The sequence below is a fragment of the Mytilus edulis genome, chromosome 12 (genome assembly GCF_963676685.1).
Source record: "Mytilus edulis chromosome 12, xbMytEdul2.2, whole genome shotgun sequence".
In the NCBI taxonomy this organism is placed as follows: domain Eukaryota; kingdom Metazoa; phylum Mollusca; class Bivalvia; order Mytilida; family Mytilidae; genus Mytilus; species Mytilus edulis.
In genome coordinates this window covers 24,217,692-24,237,532 of record NC_092355.1, presented here as the reverse complement: position 1 = coordinate 24,237,532, position 19,841 = coordinate 24,217,692, and the positions used below count along the sequence as shown (strand labels likewise).

At 31.0% G+C, this 19,841-nt stretch overlaps 1 protein-coding gene across 1 annotated transcript; it reads right to left on the bottom strand.

Annotated features, from left to right (window-relative positions):
- Window positions 1-3,594: 3,594 nt before the first annotated feature.
- Window positions 3,595-17,911, bottom strand: LOC139497525 (serine-rich adhesin for platelets-like). Its single transcript, XM_071285752.1, has 9 exons — window positions 17,872-17,911; window positions 14,166-14,342; window positions 13,744-13,779; window positions 12,549-12,677; window positions 10,174-10,479; window positions 9,471-9,740; window positions 6,427-6,798; window positions 5,422-5,500; window positions 3,595-4,289 (listed from the first exon to the last, which is right to left on the bottom strand). Exons 1-9 carry the CDS (start codon window positions 17,909-17,911, stop codon window positions 3,746-3,748), a joined length of 1,953 nt encoding a protein of 650 aa, XP_071141853.1. The 3' UTR covers window positions 3,595-3,745.
- Between the last annotated feature and the right edge of the window lie 1,930 nt (window positions 17,912-19,841).

Genomic DNA, 19,841 nt, shown 5'->3' with positions numbered 1-19,841 from the left:
CTCTAATCCATGAATATTGCTGACAGGATCAAATCTTTCTTTGTTTTGTCTATTTCAGTACACTGAATCTGACGTCATTGTACAAGCTCCTGGTAACTTCCGATTAAATTTTTTACTAATATAAAATATATGACGTTCGGAATCCAATTTAAAATTTCCGATGTTATGAAGAAACAATTACGTTAAATATGTATTGACATAAAACATCGCATGTGTGATATTATGATATGTTTGTTGTCTTGAGTATAGAGAAAGCATATCAAAATCATAATGAACGTAGCTGAAAGGTAAATTTTGCGAAATGTATTTCCTACTGTATCTTTTGAAAGTTCGAAAGATGTTATGACACGGAACTTGATAAGCTTACATTTGTTGAAAATGTTTAAATTTATCCACCAATCAAAATAAAAGGGAAATCAAGATATAAAGGTATAAACTCGATCAGATATTTCATTAAAATTTCCTAAAGCATGACAGACACAGCAAAGAGATTTGTGTTTTGTTTTGAATTATTTTCTACGTTCAAGATGGTACAGCGTATTCTGTTTTCCTTTTCTGTTAAATATATGTAATCTTGGTTTTCTGTGATTAGAGAAGTCAAAACTAACCGCCCATTGAGCGTTAAATTGTTTTTTAACTTGTATTTCCACTTTTGATGTTTACAGCGGACTCTTGGATTATTTTTTCTTTGACAATCTTACAAATAGAATAATTTCAGACGTCAATGACAATTAAAGTTCAGGAATTCGAAATTTATCAAAAACTGCCAGCAATTCAATTTTTCAAACAGAAGTATTACATTAACAGTTAGGAAAATTATTGGCCAATACGATGTGCCTGTGTCTAACCTCTATAGTGACATGTTTTATAGTATCAAGTATAAGGTTTGTGTTTTCATTGACAAGTCAACAAACATGGCTGCCATTGCTGCATTGACCAGAATAAAACGATACGGTTGTAATTGTCTAATATCTTGAGATCAATGATAAATAAAGATTATCTTAACTACGAACAAATGTTATGGCAATCAACATCTACCTACTTCTTTTTTCACCAAACTGTTTAGATGACTCTTTCATGTGTTAATTCCCTTAAAGAACATCTTTTGGTTAACTTAAATTTTTTGCCTATTTACTGATCAACTTTATATTATGTTAAATAGGTGAAACATGTCAAGGCATACACTATCAGTTACTCTACATCAACGAGGATACCAGATAATCGAAACAATATTTGATCCCTTGAGGAATGATTGCCCTTTAATTACGATTTGTTCCTACTAATTACAGTTATTTTACCTTTTATCTGAAGTATCTAGCATAAAATAAGTATTTGTATATTCGGTAAGCCACGAAAAAAGAACATCAGGTTATTATGTTAAGTATTTGAAGCTATTGGATAACGCCCAATTATTTATTTTTTTTGCAAATTATCTTGAATTGGTAGGTTAAATGTAAAATCTAATCACAATATGGCATCAACCAGATATGCAGTTGCTGTAGGGTGTTGCAGTGTATCATCTTTGAATTTCTTTTGTTGTACATACACCAGAAAACGTTGGTTTTTCACTTGAATTGTCAATTTGGTTTTTCGTTTTAAAGTTTGCTTTATTTTTGCGTTATGCTTATAATGAAGGAGTCCGTAAATCTATAGTTGCTATCATATTCGTAACTTTTGTCCCTGATAGATATTTGTCTCATTGTCAGTCATTCCTAATCTCCTAATAAAATGCTGCAAAAACAATCAGCATCACCAGATCTACGAAAATAACATTACTGATTTCATGTAAAGAATATCAAGAGTCACATCTTAACGAAATTGATTTTCTCACTTGAACCGGTACGGAGAAAAATAGACAAGCATTCGAGTTGGGATGACCAATAATAATCTGTTTATCGCTATTTTGCCTATGCCAACGTTGATGTTTTCATTGTCAACGTCATGTGCGCCCTTAGTATCTAGCGATACTATTTCATATCACTCTACTTTGCAGAGAAAGAAATTATCAATAGCTAAGATCTAAGGACAATTTCACAAAAAAACGATAATAAAAAGTATCATTATAACCTGCAATAATAGGTGAAATGACTACGTTTACGGTCGTTTTTTTTTCCTATACACAGTGTGCCTAGTTTGAAGTATTATGAAATTCTCAAATAATGACAATGTCAATTTCTTCATACCATATTGAATTAATGACAAAACACAGTTGTGAGGTCAAACGTCACATTTGACAGTAACCCAACAACAGAAAACTAAAAAAAGACATTGAGAATTCCAAATATCGTTTTTAACAACATATACACAACTTTACAAGATATGAAGCGATACATATTTTTGAACACGAATCTGCAGACGCAATGAATTTTTTAGACAATGGTAGTCTTACAATACCAGCTTATTCACTTAGAACACCAAATAGTAAGATACAACTAAAGACAATAATCGTTAAGGACTATGACTTAGGACAAACAGTGGATCAAACTGAATTATTTATGTAAACATATTAAGTTGTAGCATAAATATAGAGATGATACCAACAACGTATTCGAAAATCAAGTTCAACAAACAAAACAATACCATGGCACGAAAAAAAGAAACGACGACAGGGAAAAAACAATTATAAATTTTCAAATGACTGATCAACACGAACCCAATCAAAAACCTTGTTTTAACTCAGGTGCTCTAGAAGGATAAGCATGTCCTGTTCCAAATCGGGCACCCGTCATGTTACTAGAGTAAGTTCAATACATATGATAAGTCGATGTCATAAACATGACCACCGAGAGAATGGGAATTATGGTTTCGACAAGTGGATCATACCCGTAGTCATATGTCACGCAGATATTCTATATAACGGTCAGTTTGCGTATAAAATGTTATTTACTTTATTTATGTTATACCAAACCATAAACCAAATTCACTTGTTTACCAGATTAAATTTTGCATAAAACCATCAGTCATTTATTAAATAGATCGTAATTTTTGAATTGCTTTTAAAGTGTTACCCTTACTCATTTACAATTCTTGTATTTTCTAATATACCTTTTTAGTAAAATGTTTGGTGTGAGCTGAAAATTGTAAAAAATCTATATTTATATCATGCATGTCATGTTTATGCTCAAGACCAAATGTTTGACTACACATGCGATCATTGATATGTAAAGAAACGAATGACCAGGTTTGTTCAATTATCCGTCTCTGCATATACCCATAATTAAACGAGTATCGGTTTAAAAAATAATTTGACTGATATTTAAAAAACAATCTAATTATAGTATATAAACTCATCACAACTCCCAGGTTCAAGATTGTGTACGCCAGACGAAACGTCTTGAAAGACCTATCAGTGACGCTCTAAACGAAAACGTTAACAAAGTTAATATAGAACGAATGTTCATTGCTAGGTTTTATGATTTACTAATCATAGGCTTTTATTTGTAAGCAATTAACATTTATACACACTTTATTAAATATATTTGTATGTCGTAATAAATTAGTTATGATTGATAACATTTTATACAAACTGCATAGCAAGCAAACACCTATTATGAATGGTTATTGTTCCTCATTAACCTATGATTATTATGATTTTTTCAAATGTTCAATTTACATTGACGTTCATTACAAAAATGTATTGCTAAACATATAAATAAAAAGATGTGGTATGATTGCAAATGACACAACTCTCGACAAAATAACAAAATTCCTTCGATAAGCCAAAATCAAAAGTTTTGGAATGACTTTACACATGGTCGTAGTCAGATTCATATTTCTCTTCTTTTGCTTTAATATGTGTTGTTGTATTATATGTTGGATCGGTATCATCACGATGTCCTATGGAAGTATTGTATATGTTGCCAGATTCATTATCACTTATGGGTCTTGGTTGGTTCATGCTGTCGTAATTACTCTCAGGTATATCTAAAGGTGTATGTTCGTCTTTGTCCATGTCCTTTTTTGGTATCTTCATCACTACAGAATATTCGTCATGCGCTATGTCAGATTTGATCGTCTTACTGTTTGAGGTATTGTCTGCTTTAGTTGTAACTGGTTTCTTCATCACAGAAGCGTATGGGTCGTTAGGTTTATTTGTATTACCGTTTGAGGTTTTATCTGTCAGTCGAAATGGCTTATCATCGTCGGTAGCAGAAACCACAGGATGTGTTAAATCCTTTTCAATAATTTGTGTATCTTTCTTAGAATTTGAACCGATGTCTTGATACTGACTCATGGTATTTATTGGAGAAGGGAAGTCCAGTGACTTTTCTTTAAACGCACGTTGATTTCTATAATTAAAATTGAAAAAAACAACAGTAAGCGTTTCAAAATGTTTCATGTAATTGTTATTCCTTTGGAATTGAGTACACTTTTTACTATTTATAGATTGCGTTCGAGATAACCTTCAGGTTATACGATTGTTAATTAAATATCAAACCATCTTAAATTAGTAAAATTTAAGAATATTGATACATCATTGTTTTTTAATACTATTTGTGGTATACAGTATTCGCAAATTAAAGCGATTTCGCTACATGCAAGTATGTACAGTGGTGTAAAAGATGTGAAACATTAACTCAATTAAAACAAGGATATAAACTACTGTATAATTAAAATTGGTTTCAATAAGTGTTTATCGTTTTAACATTTTTACATTGTTATAATACAGTGTTGTTTTAATATGTTTTTGATTCACATACTACGTATGAATTCTTTCTGTATATCTATGCTTCATACATGAGAACACACGTACAGTTCATAAGACTATTTCAAAAAGTAACAATTATAAAGTAACTTTTTAACTATAAAATTAATTGTATCTAGTTAACATTTCTATTAATTTTCTGCCCTATCGTTTATCTTCGTTTTATATCATATGGGATCCCGAGCCGGTAAACATGATACATTTCAAATACTAACATGTCATGTGCAATTTACATGTATCAATTTGTTCGTCATCTTTTGTCATCAGATGCAACAGTATTTATCTTATCACTGTTGACATATATATTTCATTTTTCAAATGACCATAAGAATTAAAAGAAAACAATATTTGTTGCTGTTTAGGCTAACATGAATTCATGTCAAACGTCGCTTGTACATATATTATGCGTAAAAGTACGAAAAGGTTTCACTTCATTGAGTTAAACCCATTAGGCCATATTTTGGTGGGGTCGTGTTGCTTAGGTTTTAGTTTTCTATGTTGTGTCTTGTGTGCTATTATTTGTCTGTTTGTCTTTTTTTTCTTTTTTAGCCATGTCGCTGTCAGTTTAATTTCGATCTATGAGTTTAAATGTTCCTCTGGTATTTTTTGTACCTCTTTAATTATGCTCTTTAATTATTAAGAATGCTATATTTTTTTTCTCACATAATTTTATAAAAGCCGAAGACACATATAGTATAAAAAAAAACTAAACTTACCGTAGCCGACAAATGCCAAATATACCAATAATCAGAACAAAGAGACAAAGTATGGAAACTGATATACCAACAATTAAGCCTGTGTAAGGAAAATAAGAAAATCGTATAAGTTAAATTATAAAGTATACAACAAGTCATACGGCAGAAGTCACTTGCAAAGAAACATTTAATTGATCTAATTATATTTCGGATTGCATATCCTTTTATTTATTTATTTTATCATAGTTGAGATGTAACTACCTAAATAAAAGCAGTAGTCCGGTCAACGAGTGTCAAAATAAAAATTACCCTATACATTCACATCTTTGCTTGCAGAAAAATATGCATTCATACTGGGTTCACTATCTGTCAGTTTGCCAACATATCTTATAACACACCATCGATAACCAAGAAAAAGATTAATACTCTCTATGTGCAGCTATATCTCAAGTTATCAGACTCTTATCTGCAATCTAAATTTTGTAAATTGTAGCTTTAACAGCGTTAACAAATCTCATGGGCCTCCCAGTAAATTATGGGAGCAAAACTTATCTAAACAATGTTTCTGTACATGTTGCCATAAAAAGAAACAGATTTGAAAAGCCATAGACTCATTAAAAATTCACCAAAACTTCCAAAACATTTTATTTTACAAAGGTGCATGAATATTTTCAAAGCTGCTTGACAAACTCATAGTACGTGCAAATATATCACATCTAAAACATGTAATCATACATATTCAATTGTATAATTTGTTGAAAGTTAGGGTCAGAAATTTATTTTTGCATATTGCCCCAGATGAATAAAAACTGTAACTTGTTTTTTGCTAATTTAATCAAACGACGAATTACTAGAATTGTGGACATTCCAGTGCCGAGGCTCCGTTAAAAATTTACAAACAAGAAAAATAGCCGAGTAACATGTTATATTGACATGTGTATATATATCCGAAGTTGTGTGGAGATAGAAAGGCATCTGTTATTACTTGGACAGATGGGAAATGGAATTAATTTAAAGTAGCTGTACCTGTACTCAATTGTTGATTCCTTGACTTGTCATTTTGATAACTGGTTGTAGAACTGTTTTTTCTTTTACCACCATTTGATTCGGTCGCACTTTTATTTTTGACAATTAAACTGTATAATGCGGTTGTAATGTCTAATGTAACACTGGTTGAACTTGATATTTTCGACTGTGAATACATTAATGCACTGGTTTGTAGCATTGAAATACCTATATTCGACTGCGTTTGCATCACCACACTGTTTTTCATCCAAAGACTGGTTTTAACTGGAAATGTAGGTGGTACTTTGGTCGGAATGTCTTTAAAATGAAATGAACTTGACTTAGATGAAATGATGAAAGCTGGGGTTAACGTAGTTTTTAAATTTAGAATCACTAAATAAATAAATCATTGTTAAATTATGTACATGAATGTAAATAAAATGTGAAATGATATTTCGTATACACATATTTAAACGCAATTGGAAAATACCACTTACAGAACATGGTAATATCACTGTTAAATAATATAAAGAATCTTAAAAAGTCATTTTCCAGAATAAAATATAGTGTGATGAGACGATAAAAGTTTTTTTTTCAGTTTTCATATCTATAACATTTATATACGTTTCTGTAATAAGTTTTGTCGACAGATTGTAGATATTCTATGGTCACCAACTTTACCTTTCACAAAAACCTTGTCTGTGTTTTGGTCAGGACTACAGTTTTTGATATGCTCTACTTATATCGCAGAACTCTAGCAAAAGTAACTATATCGAATTGCATCTTATATCAAATGCCAAAACATAATCGTCTATTTGTAGATTATACGATTATGTTTCACATAAAAAAATCAAAACAAAAAACACTATTGTTACTTTTGTCTAATCTGTTTACAATAAAACATCTTTGGCCATGTATTACGATGAGAACAATTCAAAACGCGTTCGCTACGTGTCTGTAATGATGCGTTAGAATAAAACAAAACATCATCAATGTAAAACGGCTTAAATGGAAAGTAACAGATTTCGTTGATTTGAAGTCCTAATACCCTTAATGGGTTTCTTATACAAAGATCTAGTATGCAGGTTGACTGCACTGGTTGAGTAAAATCATATCATTTTGTATCTTAGTGTTGTTTAAAACATTTCAAATCAGATACAATCTATTTATTTATTGTAGTTTATGTATTATAAATTCCTTATCATTTTAACACTGTAGTAAGATTTTTAAATATTAATTTTGTCAGTATTAACAAGAACTATGTTTTTTGATAAATCAATACACAGGCAAATATCACGCACATCAATTTCACGTGAATTTAAATTCATGTGAATCTCACGTGAAATGCACGTAAATTTTACTTTAAACGAAATTAAACCTGAAACTCACACGAAATCAGATCATGTGAGTTTAAAATTAATCCCATGTCGAACTCGTGTGAATTTCACATACAAATCAATTTAATTTTTTTCACATGAAATTCACGTGAATGTTTTATAATAAAGTAATTCAAACAACATCTTAATTTTCAAATGTTATCAAAATCGTAAAAAAAAATTTTTTGTATGTTAAATACATTTGAAATTCATGTGAAAAAATAACGTGAATTTCATGTATAAGCTTGTTTGAGGTGAATTGCATGTGAAATGCACGTGAAGAAATTTGTACGCAACCAAATGTCTGAATTGATTCTCATTTTGTCATGTCATGTGCGGTCTTTCATAACTGACTATACGGTATTTGTTTCACTCATTGTTAAACATGTTAAAGGCAGTATGTTGGCTTTTAGTTGTTTCCGTCCACGTCACTTTGACCATGTTGGAAAGTGGTCTACCTTGGAATCTTGACTAAATTGAATAAAAAGCTTTTACTAATCAAGAAACTGTGGTATAATTACTAATGATAAATACCAGGATTGAAATTTTGTATTGTGTCAGATGCAATATTCATCAGTGACGCTTGAAACATTTATTTTTAAAAAGGCCAAATAAAGTACGAAGTTGAAGGACACTGAGGACCAAAGATGTTTGTGTTAGTTTGTGACACTGTAATGTATCATTGCATCATGAAATGAAAATATGTCGATTGCTTATGTCTTTACCGTCTACAATATAAAGGAAATAAGATTGAGGAAATGGACAGTTCTTTTATCTTTAAAATACCAAAACAATAATCACAATACTAGAAATTACAGTGTTGACGAACAGCAGAGTAAATATTACCTACTGTGGATTCATTTATTTTCGTGGGTATCAATTTCCGTGGAGTTCTGAAAACTTTCATATTCGTGGATATTTGATTTCGTGGTTTTGCCAATCTGTGTATACAAAGCCTATTGAAAATAGGTTATCCGTTGACCATTTGAAATCGTGATTCGCCTGTACCCACGAAACCAACGAAAATTGGTATTCAGCGAATAATAATTCATCCACAGTCTATCAATAATTGAGCCACGGAGAGATATTTAAAGAACAACTCCTTAATTTGATGGCCTTGTTCTCAATATAATCACCATATATCTAAAGGATTGGTGCAAAATACCTATAAACTAAAATCTGTTTATCAATTGAGAACATGTTTGACAGTTTTAATTTGAGCGTCATTTGTCAGTCCTTTTGGTATACAATCGAGTAGAAAATACTTATAATGGCCTAAATTACAATAGAATTAAAATAAATGACAGCTTTTCGGTCTAGATAACCGTATTACAAAGGACCAAACGTGTTTGCTTAAGTGCAAAACTAGACTACAAATTCGTCAGAATTTACAATAGTAGATCGAGAACCAAATCCTAACCGGACAAAATGTAAATATATACACGATTGTTAGATTAAAGTAAGTCTTGTGTCATAACTTTGAGACAAAAAAGTAGACATTGACAATTCAGTATACAATCATACGATTAATCTTAGTAGTAAGTTTTTGTTGTGAAACCGACACGTGTACTTAACTGGTGACATGAAACATTTGAATTCATTCTTGTTACAATTTCATCATTTTTACTCTTACTTAAATAGGCCATATTTTATTCCTGACCTCAAAACTATATTATGTGATATACATACCAATATTATCATGTTTAGATGATGTTAAAACGGTATTGGTCGACATATAAACCACGTCGTATTTGCTTTTATTATTTAAAACAAATTCTGATGTAACACTGGTTGGCAGTATCGAACTTTCTTTGTTCGACTGTACATACGTCGATCCACTGCTCTGTATTCCTTCGTGTATGTTGGTTTCAACTGATGATTGTTGTGGTACGTTCTTTGAACTGGTCTCTGATGTAGTAATGATAGGTTGTGGAAACCTATTTTCAGAATTTGATGTAACTACAAAATGTAGTCTTTTTTTAATAATGTATAAAGGAACTATTTAACTTAAGAGTACTGTGGTGAAAACACAATGTCAATTGTAAAAACAGAGAATCTGAGGTACAAACACAATCTTTGAATATTCTCAAAGCATTTTTAAAAAGCTATGTTCTCGTTTTTTGTTTTACAATTCTATCATTTAGTTTATCTTCTAATCACATAATGATGTAGTTTTCCCTGTATAATCCATACAAAATGTGTTATTTGATACAACCTATAGCTTGGGGAGAATGCGTGATAACCTATCATTTTTATTATATTTTTGATCATGTATCAATATATACAACGTTTTGGCAAAGTATGCAAAAATTCTATCGTTTTTAATTTAGACTCCCATACCTATTTAATAGCCGCATTTATTTTAGATTGACATGAAATTTACACAACATACCTGTATTATGATTGAAACTTTTAGTGTTTGAATCCCTTGAAGGTGTACTTTGTATTGAATTATTCTCACTCCATTCTGTTACTTTATCAAAAGTTGTAATATTTGTGCTATACGCTTGTGTTGATCTGTCATTGTGGTTAGTTATAGCTGATGTTGACCTTGTGTTTATTGACGAACTAACTATGTGTTTACTTGCATGGTCAGATAATAATTGCAATGATGAACTAGTTGCTTCAATATAAAACGAACTCGCCAAGGATGCACTGATGAAAAATGGTGTTAACAAACTCTCAGAACTTGGCCTCACTAAAACGTAATCAAGTTTTGATAAAAAATAATAAGCAAGATACTGAAACCAGTCAATATACATTGAAATTATCTAACGGAAGTTTGTATATAAAACAAACAGTTCATGTTATCAAAGTGTCCTTTAATTTTGATTATATCGAATTTTTGTTTTGTTTTGCATTTGTAGCAATTAAACATCAAAAGAAGTGATACATTTTATCTTTATATATTGTACGTACTGCGAATCTAATATGATGTGTTTGTTTACAAAAGTTAAAAGTTTGTTGCCAAAATATTTGATGATATATCGTTATATTAAAGACTATGATATTTTAAATCAAGTATGTTTTGAAAAAAACGACGCTAAAATTACATTGTAATCAATTGTGAATAGTGCAATGATTCAAGTATCAAGTAACTAATGCTATTCATTTTTGGAGGAAATAAAGATATATCATGTACGGTAGTACGACGCTAGATTATCACTGACGTTGAAAGGTTACTTCCGGCCACCGAAGGCTTAATTTTTATGACGCCCAGGTGATCGTGTGGTCTAGCGCACCGGTTACGATATCTCAGTAGCATGGGTTCGAATCCCGGCGATGGAATTTTACAGATATAACATTGTTTCGTTGATGTTTAGACGAGTTGTATATACATAATGTACGCATCCATGTTTCAACATCACTGCTGGTGATCCGATATATAAATCTGTTGTAGAGTTGTCACTGGCTCAGACGTACTTATAAATATAATTATTTTCTGTGACTGTATCTTACATTAATTTGTAGGATCCTTTACTTTAGATAATTTAGCCGATCTGTAAAAATAACATCTTCATGCCTTATATATCATGTACTGTAGTACGACGCTAGATTAAAACTGACGTGGAAAGGTAACACCCGGCCACCGAAAGCTTCATTTTTATGAAGCCCAGGCGGTCGTGTAGTCTAGCGCACCGGTTACAGTGCAGGCGATTTGGTGTCACGATATCTCAGTAGCATGGGTTCGAATCCCGGCGATGGAACCAAAGAAGAACCAAAAATTAGCGAAAGCAAATTTACAGATCCAACATTGTTGGGTTGATGTTTAGACGAGTTGTATATATAAATATATATATATATAATGTCTAAAAATAGCAACAATCAACATCCAATCTATCTACGAACATATTTTTGCCGTTTATTGTACATAACAATTTTTAAATCTACACAAATAGTTGTTTTAGTTAAATAGAATGAAGTTCATGATTTATTCCTTTGGTTTTGGGTAGAACTGTTTTTCAAAATTGTTATGTACAATAAACGGCAACAATATGTTTTATATAGACCATCAATCAATATGTTAAACTTTTACACACATTTTGTGTAGCCGTCAAGCTACAAAGATATTTTTTGTCATGCATCCGATTTCACCTATACAGATGCACATGCCCGATGAAGCTAATTTTTTTAGCGAAATATTGCGTGAATAATAAATAAAATATAACAACTAATTTTATAACACTCATTAGTGTGTTAAAGTTACATTCTTAGACACTTGTATAATTTAATTTAGTAACTGTATCAGTTTATTTACAAACTGATCCACACCTAGATAGATTGAATGTTGATTGTTGCTATTTTTAGACACTCTCTCTCTCTCTCTCTATATATATATATATATATATATATATATATATATATACACATATTGTATGCTAATGGAAATTGGTGTTAGTAAAAGTGTGTATTTCATATGTGGGAACATAAAATCATGTGAGACCTGTAAAAGTATTGGTTAATGGTCAGTTAATATGTTTTAACAAATGACACCGATTTAAGTACGATCACGACCAAAGTTTGGGAATAACGTTAAATGAATAATTCTGATCATTAAGTCTGCAAATTTGTCTTTTCTAAAACTGTGGTTTGTTTAATAAACTTTCTGTTTCAATGGGTGATAATCTAAATTTAATTGATTTGTTCGTGCGTTTGAATATAGGAAGTAAAAGGCACATCAAGTGTTAGATATATTTCAAAACAATTATTCGTCATACAATGTTTTTTTTTATCCCGTATTTGCATTAATTATTTTCGCCCTATTACCTGTGGTGATGTTATCAGAAGTATCATTAAAGATGCAGGCAAATCCGTCCTGTTTGTGTCTGCAATTGTTGGTGTATTTTACTGTTGCACTGTCAATTGGACATCGTCCATATACACAGTTTATTATATCTGTGAATATATTAATTATCTTAACTTTATGAATAATGTTGACAAACATGCGTGTCAATAAGGATTTGAAAAAGTACATGTAATGAAATCTTAGTAGATCCGGAACAGTAACCAAATCTTAATCCATTGGTGTTCAACGTCATGCTGTTCGTGGTTGGTTCACATTCGGTATTCATAAAAGAGAAAGCGAATGGATACGAATACATAAACTTAACCATGGTCATATGAGACATGTACTTCCAAACGATTAACTCGAGAGGTCATCAACTTTTCAACTTGAAACACGTGACTCAATAAAATTAAATAATCTTTGGTAAGTTTTTTACTGATGAAATTGCAATATAAAATTGGGTCGTGAGCATGTTAGAAACAAATCTTTGAAACACTCGGAAACATATATAAAGGAGTAAGTTCGGACAGGGCCATATTTGGCCCCGATTATAAAGTTCAATATAACAAGATGAAAAATGTTTTAAGTTGACATTAAGACATATGAGAAAGTTATATAGAACTATGTTTGTCTTATTTTCATTCTAAAACGTTGATTTTTACTATCCAAAATCCAAAATAGGTCTAGATCTTTTTTTAATTTAACAATATTGGCCGAATTTCAACTACATTTAGGTCCAGGAAACATGGAGCGCAGGCATCGACAAACTAAATATTCAAGTAAGACATGTAAATGTCTTTACAAACATTATTTTAAAATATCTTTGTTGTCGACGTATGCGCTCTATGTTCCCTGTCCAATAATCGATGGAAATTTACCCATTTTTATTGACTTTTTCGTGGTAATCAAAATAAGTACTATTTGTGACGTCATTAATAAAATATATTTTATACAAAAGGGCTTATTTCCTATCTAGTCACTGTATTAGCTATGATTCATTGTGATATTGGTCAGTAAATCCTAGTTTAAAATTTAAGCAAAATAAGGAGGCCATTTTAGGACGTTAAATGTGAATTATATAATTCATATGTTGCACTAAATACAATTTAAACACCAGTGTACTTACAAAATGTATGCTAGGTTTCAAACCTTGCATAGTCTTTTTTTTTCAATTACCTGAATTTTGCACTTCTTTTTTGTCGACATCATTTCCTGTGAAGAAAATACGCACACATAATTGTAATAAAAAAGGTTTTAGCAATATAGTAACAATGGAGAGAGCATTAATAGACTGTGCCTGTTGCTAAACTAGTTTTAAATATAAATGAAAAAAAAAAATGTTATAATAGAATATAGAAAAAACAAGAGTATTTGCTGAGACTAAAATGTTTTTCGTAGGCTGCACTCCGTTAAAAAAGCGCTTTTTAAACGAATAATTATACGAAGATCATCTTCTAAAGTGTCAATTTTAATAAAATGTAAACATTCTTTTAACATGTAAAGCAGAATATAATTAAAAACAAGCTATATTATCTATCGTACCATGTTTCAAAAGTCAACACACAATGAAAGTCGAAAAAAAATATGCAAAAACTTACCTGTACTGTATCGATATCTTTTAATTCCTGTCCAAAATTCTGGTGTATTCTTTTCACTTTTGTCTAATGATGTACATATTTGATTTGAAATCAGATAGGCTGACTGTCTGTTACAGTTGGCTTCGCTGTTTGCTTGTGTATCCTTTTTCGGAATCATTAAAGAAGAACCGAGTAACTCTACAAAGCATAAAATTTGTAATTTTATTTTAATACATGAATGTCTTATTGGAAATCATACCCCAATTTCTTATCTTATCTTCTTCCTTTGTTCACAATTGATAACGTAATAAGAACTAGATATGTTGTCTTCGGACTGTACGCACCAACCTTGAATTTGTGTATACAGCAGTAAGATAAAATGTATTGGCAACCTGATCAAATCATGTTTTATTTTGACTATAACTTGTATTTCTTTTACATTATTTAAAGATAAACACAAACAAACAAGAACCAACACAGATTACATTTTAGTTGATTGTTTACTTATTGTTTATTGCTTAATGTCCTTTAGTAAATGAAGATAAAAGAATACATAGTCATACATAACATCAGAGAAGACATATGTTTATATGTCAATAGTACGTTCAATATTTTGAGCGCATACAAGAATCAATGAGAACAATATTCTGATCCCTATATCTTTTTTTAGGATGACTCGTCTAAAGATATTAATCAGTGATAAATTCGCAAGAAATTTTGACATAATTGGACTATCACAAACGAACAATTTACATTCGACTCTATCTTGTGATAAAATGACATTTTAGACTAAAATAGTTAAATATTGTTAACCTTACATTTATAAGAAGGAAAAACCTTATAATAATAATAAAACGACGAAAACACGATGGGTTACAATGTATGAAATGTATCTGTTGCAAAATTATTCATTTGTAATGCCTATTCATTTTTTAGAAGCTATATGGCCTATTCAATTTCTTAGATTAGTTGCAATTAAAAATGTGCTATCTCTTCATAAATGTATGGTCAAATAACCTTCATTAACGATCAAGGGGTAAAATTTTGACCGAAAAGAAATTTCGTTATCAACTTTATAATCAATAATGCCACAAATTATGTTCCTGTTGATATAAAACAAAATATTGTTCACCTTTAAATCTGTTCGGTACAACTACTATAAAAATTCCATACTATGTTTTCCATATGGAATGGATAATATTAATATACTTCTATGTTATAACTATTAATTGTTATCGTATTAGTCCAAAGTATCAAGGAATTGTGGAACATACTGTAAAAAAAAAGGTACGTCTGATTTTAGGCGGTATGGATTTCCTTTTTTTTGCAAATTAACTTTTTCTAAATACGTTTTAGCTTCCGTAAATAAATTTCTTTTATATATAATAACATTAGGGATAAGGTAATGTGCAGGTTTAATTATGTTGATATAAGTTCTAGAATGAACATTTAGTTATAATTGTTTTCTTATTATTCTGAAAATTAAAAAGAGATAAAGAAAAAAAGAGACAGAGACGGAAAGGGGGTTACATGAAACGTGAAATTCATTCTAGAAACTCCTAATGACAGTACTCACGACATTTTGCTAGCCTTTTTGAGCTGCAATTAACCGCTTTATGGATTGTTCCGTTGTCTGTACATTGTGCAGTGATACAGTCCATCGTATAATCGTCGTCACGCAAATCAATTTCTAAAGTACAGGAAAAATAAAAAGAAACACATTTAATTAGATCGTATATTAAAAAAAGACTTGGATAATAATTTCAAAATTTTCAAAAGTGTGTATATACATTTTATATTATTTTTCCTTTTAACAGCCGGACAAATATATCTTGTTAAAAACTCGTTCATTTGAGTTTTTATTTAAAGAAGTAAGCACAAAACCAGACCCAATGAACAACATCATGTATTTCAACATTCGTTTACATCAGACTAACAGTCAACAGCGCACAAATAAAAACAGTTCAAAAACTAAATTAAAACAAATAATAAAAGTTCGTGATAACGAACCCAGATATAGATAATTACGAATTCATCATATTATTGGTTAATCTATCTACATGTTTTTTTCAAACCTTGCAAATTGGGGAGTCATAAAGGATTGAACAAAATGACGACCTAAACCTATATAATTAAATTAAGAATGGAAATGTGTCAAAGAGACAACAACCCGACCAAAGAGCAAACAACAAATGTATACTACATATGTAGTTCAATGATAATGGACGTCACACTATACTATGAAATATAAAAAGTAAAAACACAAAAATACTGAACTCCGAGGAAAATTCAAAAAGGAAAATCAAAAATCAAAAGGCAAAATCAAAAGTCCAAACACATCAAACGAATGGATAACAACTGTCATATTCCTGACTTGGTACAGGCATTTTCTAATGTAGAAAATGGTGGATTGAACCTGGTTTTATAGCTAGCTAAACCTCTCACTTGTATGACAGTCGCATCAAATTCTATTACATTGTCAACGATGCATGAACAAAACAAACATACTCAAAGAGTAAAAATGTCAAAAATAGGGGTACAACAGTCAATATTGTGTTATCATCTTAATATCACTACATAAACAACAAATGTAACAAAGTAGCACAAAAAGGCATACATCAAATTTAACATTCTCATTTTGCTTTTCTTATACGGCTGAATTTATCTATGTAAAGTCTACCCATAAATGAAAGAAGGTTTTCATTACTGGTGTAAAATTGCGCGTTTGAAATTCGCACAGGTAGACATAAAACTAATTTTGTCGTATGACGGCATACATAAATGCAGACTCACGTAAAGTAGATATAACAAAAAACAGACTTACAGTAAAAATAATAAATAAAATAATGGTGTGGTTCAAAGTATGACGGGACACATAAGTACAGTTTCACGTCAAATACGGCTGAATTTATCTATGTAAAGTCTACCCATAAATGACAAGAAACTAAATTTAAAAATCAAAGCATGTATTATTTGTTTCTTTTGATATGTCGTGGTTTATCAATTGTGTTTAATAAATTACTTAAATACTTACGCGTACTATTATATAGCCATAACACGTTCATATTGTCAGAAAGACAAGAAGAAGGGGGTATAAATCCAACTGTAGTTACATCTTCACAAGAGCAAAACGGTTGCTACAAAATTGTATTGAAATTCAATTTAAAAAAAAGACTACCTAACAAACGGAACTGTGAAAGATGTATCGTCAATTAAACAATGACTGTAATAATTTTTCTGTCTATGAAGAAATAACATCAAAAATGTGGTGCACACTAAATAACGCGCGTAGCGGGTTATTTTAAGTGTGCGCCACATTTTTTATGTTATTTCGAATAGACAGATAAATATTACAGTCATTTCTTATAATTTAATTCTAAATTCCATTTTAAACGGGAGTAAACAATAAAAAGACGTTGATAACGTCACCGTTACGTGACTAAATTATGCCTATGGGCTGATAACAAAATAACGTTAGCCAATCAAAAGAAACTTTACATTCAAAATTAAATTATTGAGAAATAGACAGAAACAGAACTATGTTCAATGTTTGAGATACCATAATGTTATAATCTGATTTTTTTTAACATGGTTCGGTTTGTTCTTTCTGAATACAAAATATATGTGTTACACTTATTTAATCCGGAAAAGCTGATTATTTCTATAGCTGAAAATTCTGTTATAAAGGAAGTACATGTGTTCATGATTTTCTTTTAAATCAACTTACCTTGTAACCGAACGGTGTTGTTGAACATGACTGGTAGCATGCCAATCTTGGGTTTTTTGAAAATCTCTGCTTAGGATTATTGTAGCAACCTAACATAAAATATCAAGCCATCAGTAACGTGATTTTACTATTATCGTTCCTTTTATTTTATTTCAGATAATATATGTTTAGACTGTAAAAAAACCCATCGCATATAGTCAAGTCTGAAACGAAGTAGAAACGATACACAATGAGATAGGGGTGTTATAATTATCAAAGGTACCAGGATTATAATTTTGTACGTTTCGTCTGTTATATTTGTCGGTGTTTTGAATCATAATGTATATAAGAGGCGTAAGCAAACATTGCTGTATTTAGGTAATGGAATTCAGAACAATATCATTATTTTTCTAACCTTAATCTCCTTAAGAGTAACACATACAAACTATTGTACCATTCATGCTATATATTATACACAAATTATCAGACACAAATGCCGTTATTACAATGCTGCATTGGCAATAGGTTCGTTCGACTATACCACTGCAACCGCTGAATCAGAGAAGCTGAACATGCATGTGAGAGATAGTGTGTGTGTAGTTCCATGTTTCTAGCATTTGTTTATTCTGCCGTGAATATTGAAAAAGGATCGGAAACTTAACAAAGTGTTATGGTGTTGTCAGTTATGACGAATACGAAAGGAAAATGAAGATGACTGTATATATTACAATATAGATTGCATATCGTCGATGCGCATAATCTTTCATCGATTATTAGAAGCAGGTAATTCTTAGTTTCAAAAGCTTATTCCCTTTTAAAATATACTTTCTGTTATTAGATTAAAAGAGGGATGAAAGATACCAGAGGGACATTAAAACCCTTATATCAATAATGAACTGACAATGCCATGGTTAAAAAAGAAAAAGACAAATAAAAGTGCACAAGACACAACATACAAAACTGAAGACTAAGCAACACAAACCCCACTACAAATGGGGGTGATCTCAGGAACTCCGGAAGGATAAGCTGCCCCAGTTCTACATGATTATGGTACCTGTCGTGTTGCTCATGTCATTACAAACCCGGGAAATAGTCTACTTCCGTATGTCACCTTCGTGAAAAGGGAACGGGATTGTTGTTACGATATACGGAACATATCTGCTATCATGTGTGAAACGGATTTTCCATAACGGTTAACCATGATGGCGTCTGTGAAAATTTACGAAGGGATAATTTCAACTTCACCATTTGGAACTCTTGATTTGATGCATTTCTTGTGAGCAGCAACTCTCTACAAAAAAATCACGACAGGAAACACAAACCCAGGAATATCGTATCAATGGGAGATATATACGCCGTATACAGGCGCTGCTGAAAGGGAGAATACCAATGACACATTCAAACCCATTAATCGAAAGACAGAGCAATGCAACAAAAAGGAATAAAAAAAAAACAGTCAAACACCAGGACATTAAAACACAGCATAGAAAAGTAAAAATTTACCAATACAAACCCAATCAAAACTGAGCGTGATCTAAGGTGCTCTGTAACAGTAAGCAGATCCTTAACCTAGTGTTGTACCCGTCGTTTTGTTCAGGTAAGTAAAAGCATTAAGTCCAATTTAGTAAGTCACATTCGAAAAGAAAAAGACACAGGGTTATAGCTGGAACCTTTAAACATATGAGTTGGATACCGTTCACTAATAATATGAAGTTTCTTAACTGTTGTGATAATTTTCGTGAATGATAGCCATACTTAATAATTAGTGGTACTCAAACTTATAAATAAAATTAGTAATTATGTTTAAGGTTTTTATTTACCCATATTTGCTATCCATGGTGTCAGCCTTTCATTACTAACTTTATTCAACCAAATATTTATCGATTCATTAGCACATGCATTTGGATTTAGTTCATCGGGATCAGCAAGTCTTCCTCCTCGGATTACACATTCGTTTTTTGCTTCAAACCAATTCTTTCTTTCGTGGAAGA

Bases quoted from the DNA above. Each gene is read 5' to 3' on its own strand.
- LOC139497525 (XM_071285752.1), bottom strand. From the start codon at position 17,911: ATGCTACCAGTCATGTTCAACAACACCGTTCGGTTACAAG. The intron at 10,480-12,548 runs GTAATAGGGCGA...ATTACGTTTTAG, and splicing joins TTCTGATAACATCACCACAG to TGAGGCCAAGTTCTGAGAGT. The intron at 9,741-10,173 runs GTATGTTGTGTA...TACATTTTGTAG, and splicing joins AAGTTTCAATCATAATACAG to TTACATCAAATTCTGAAAAT.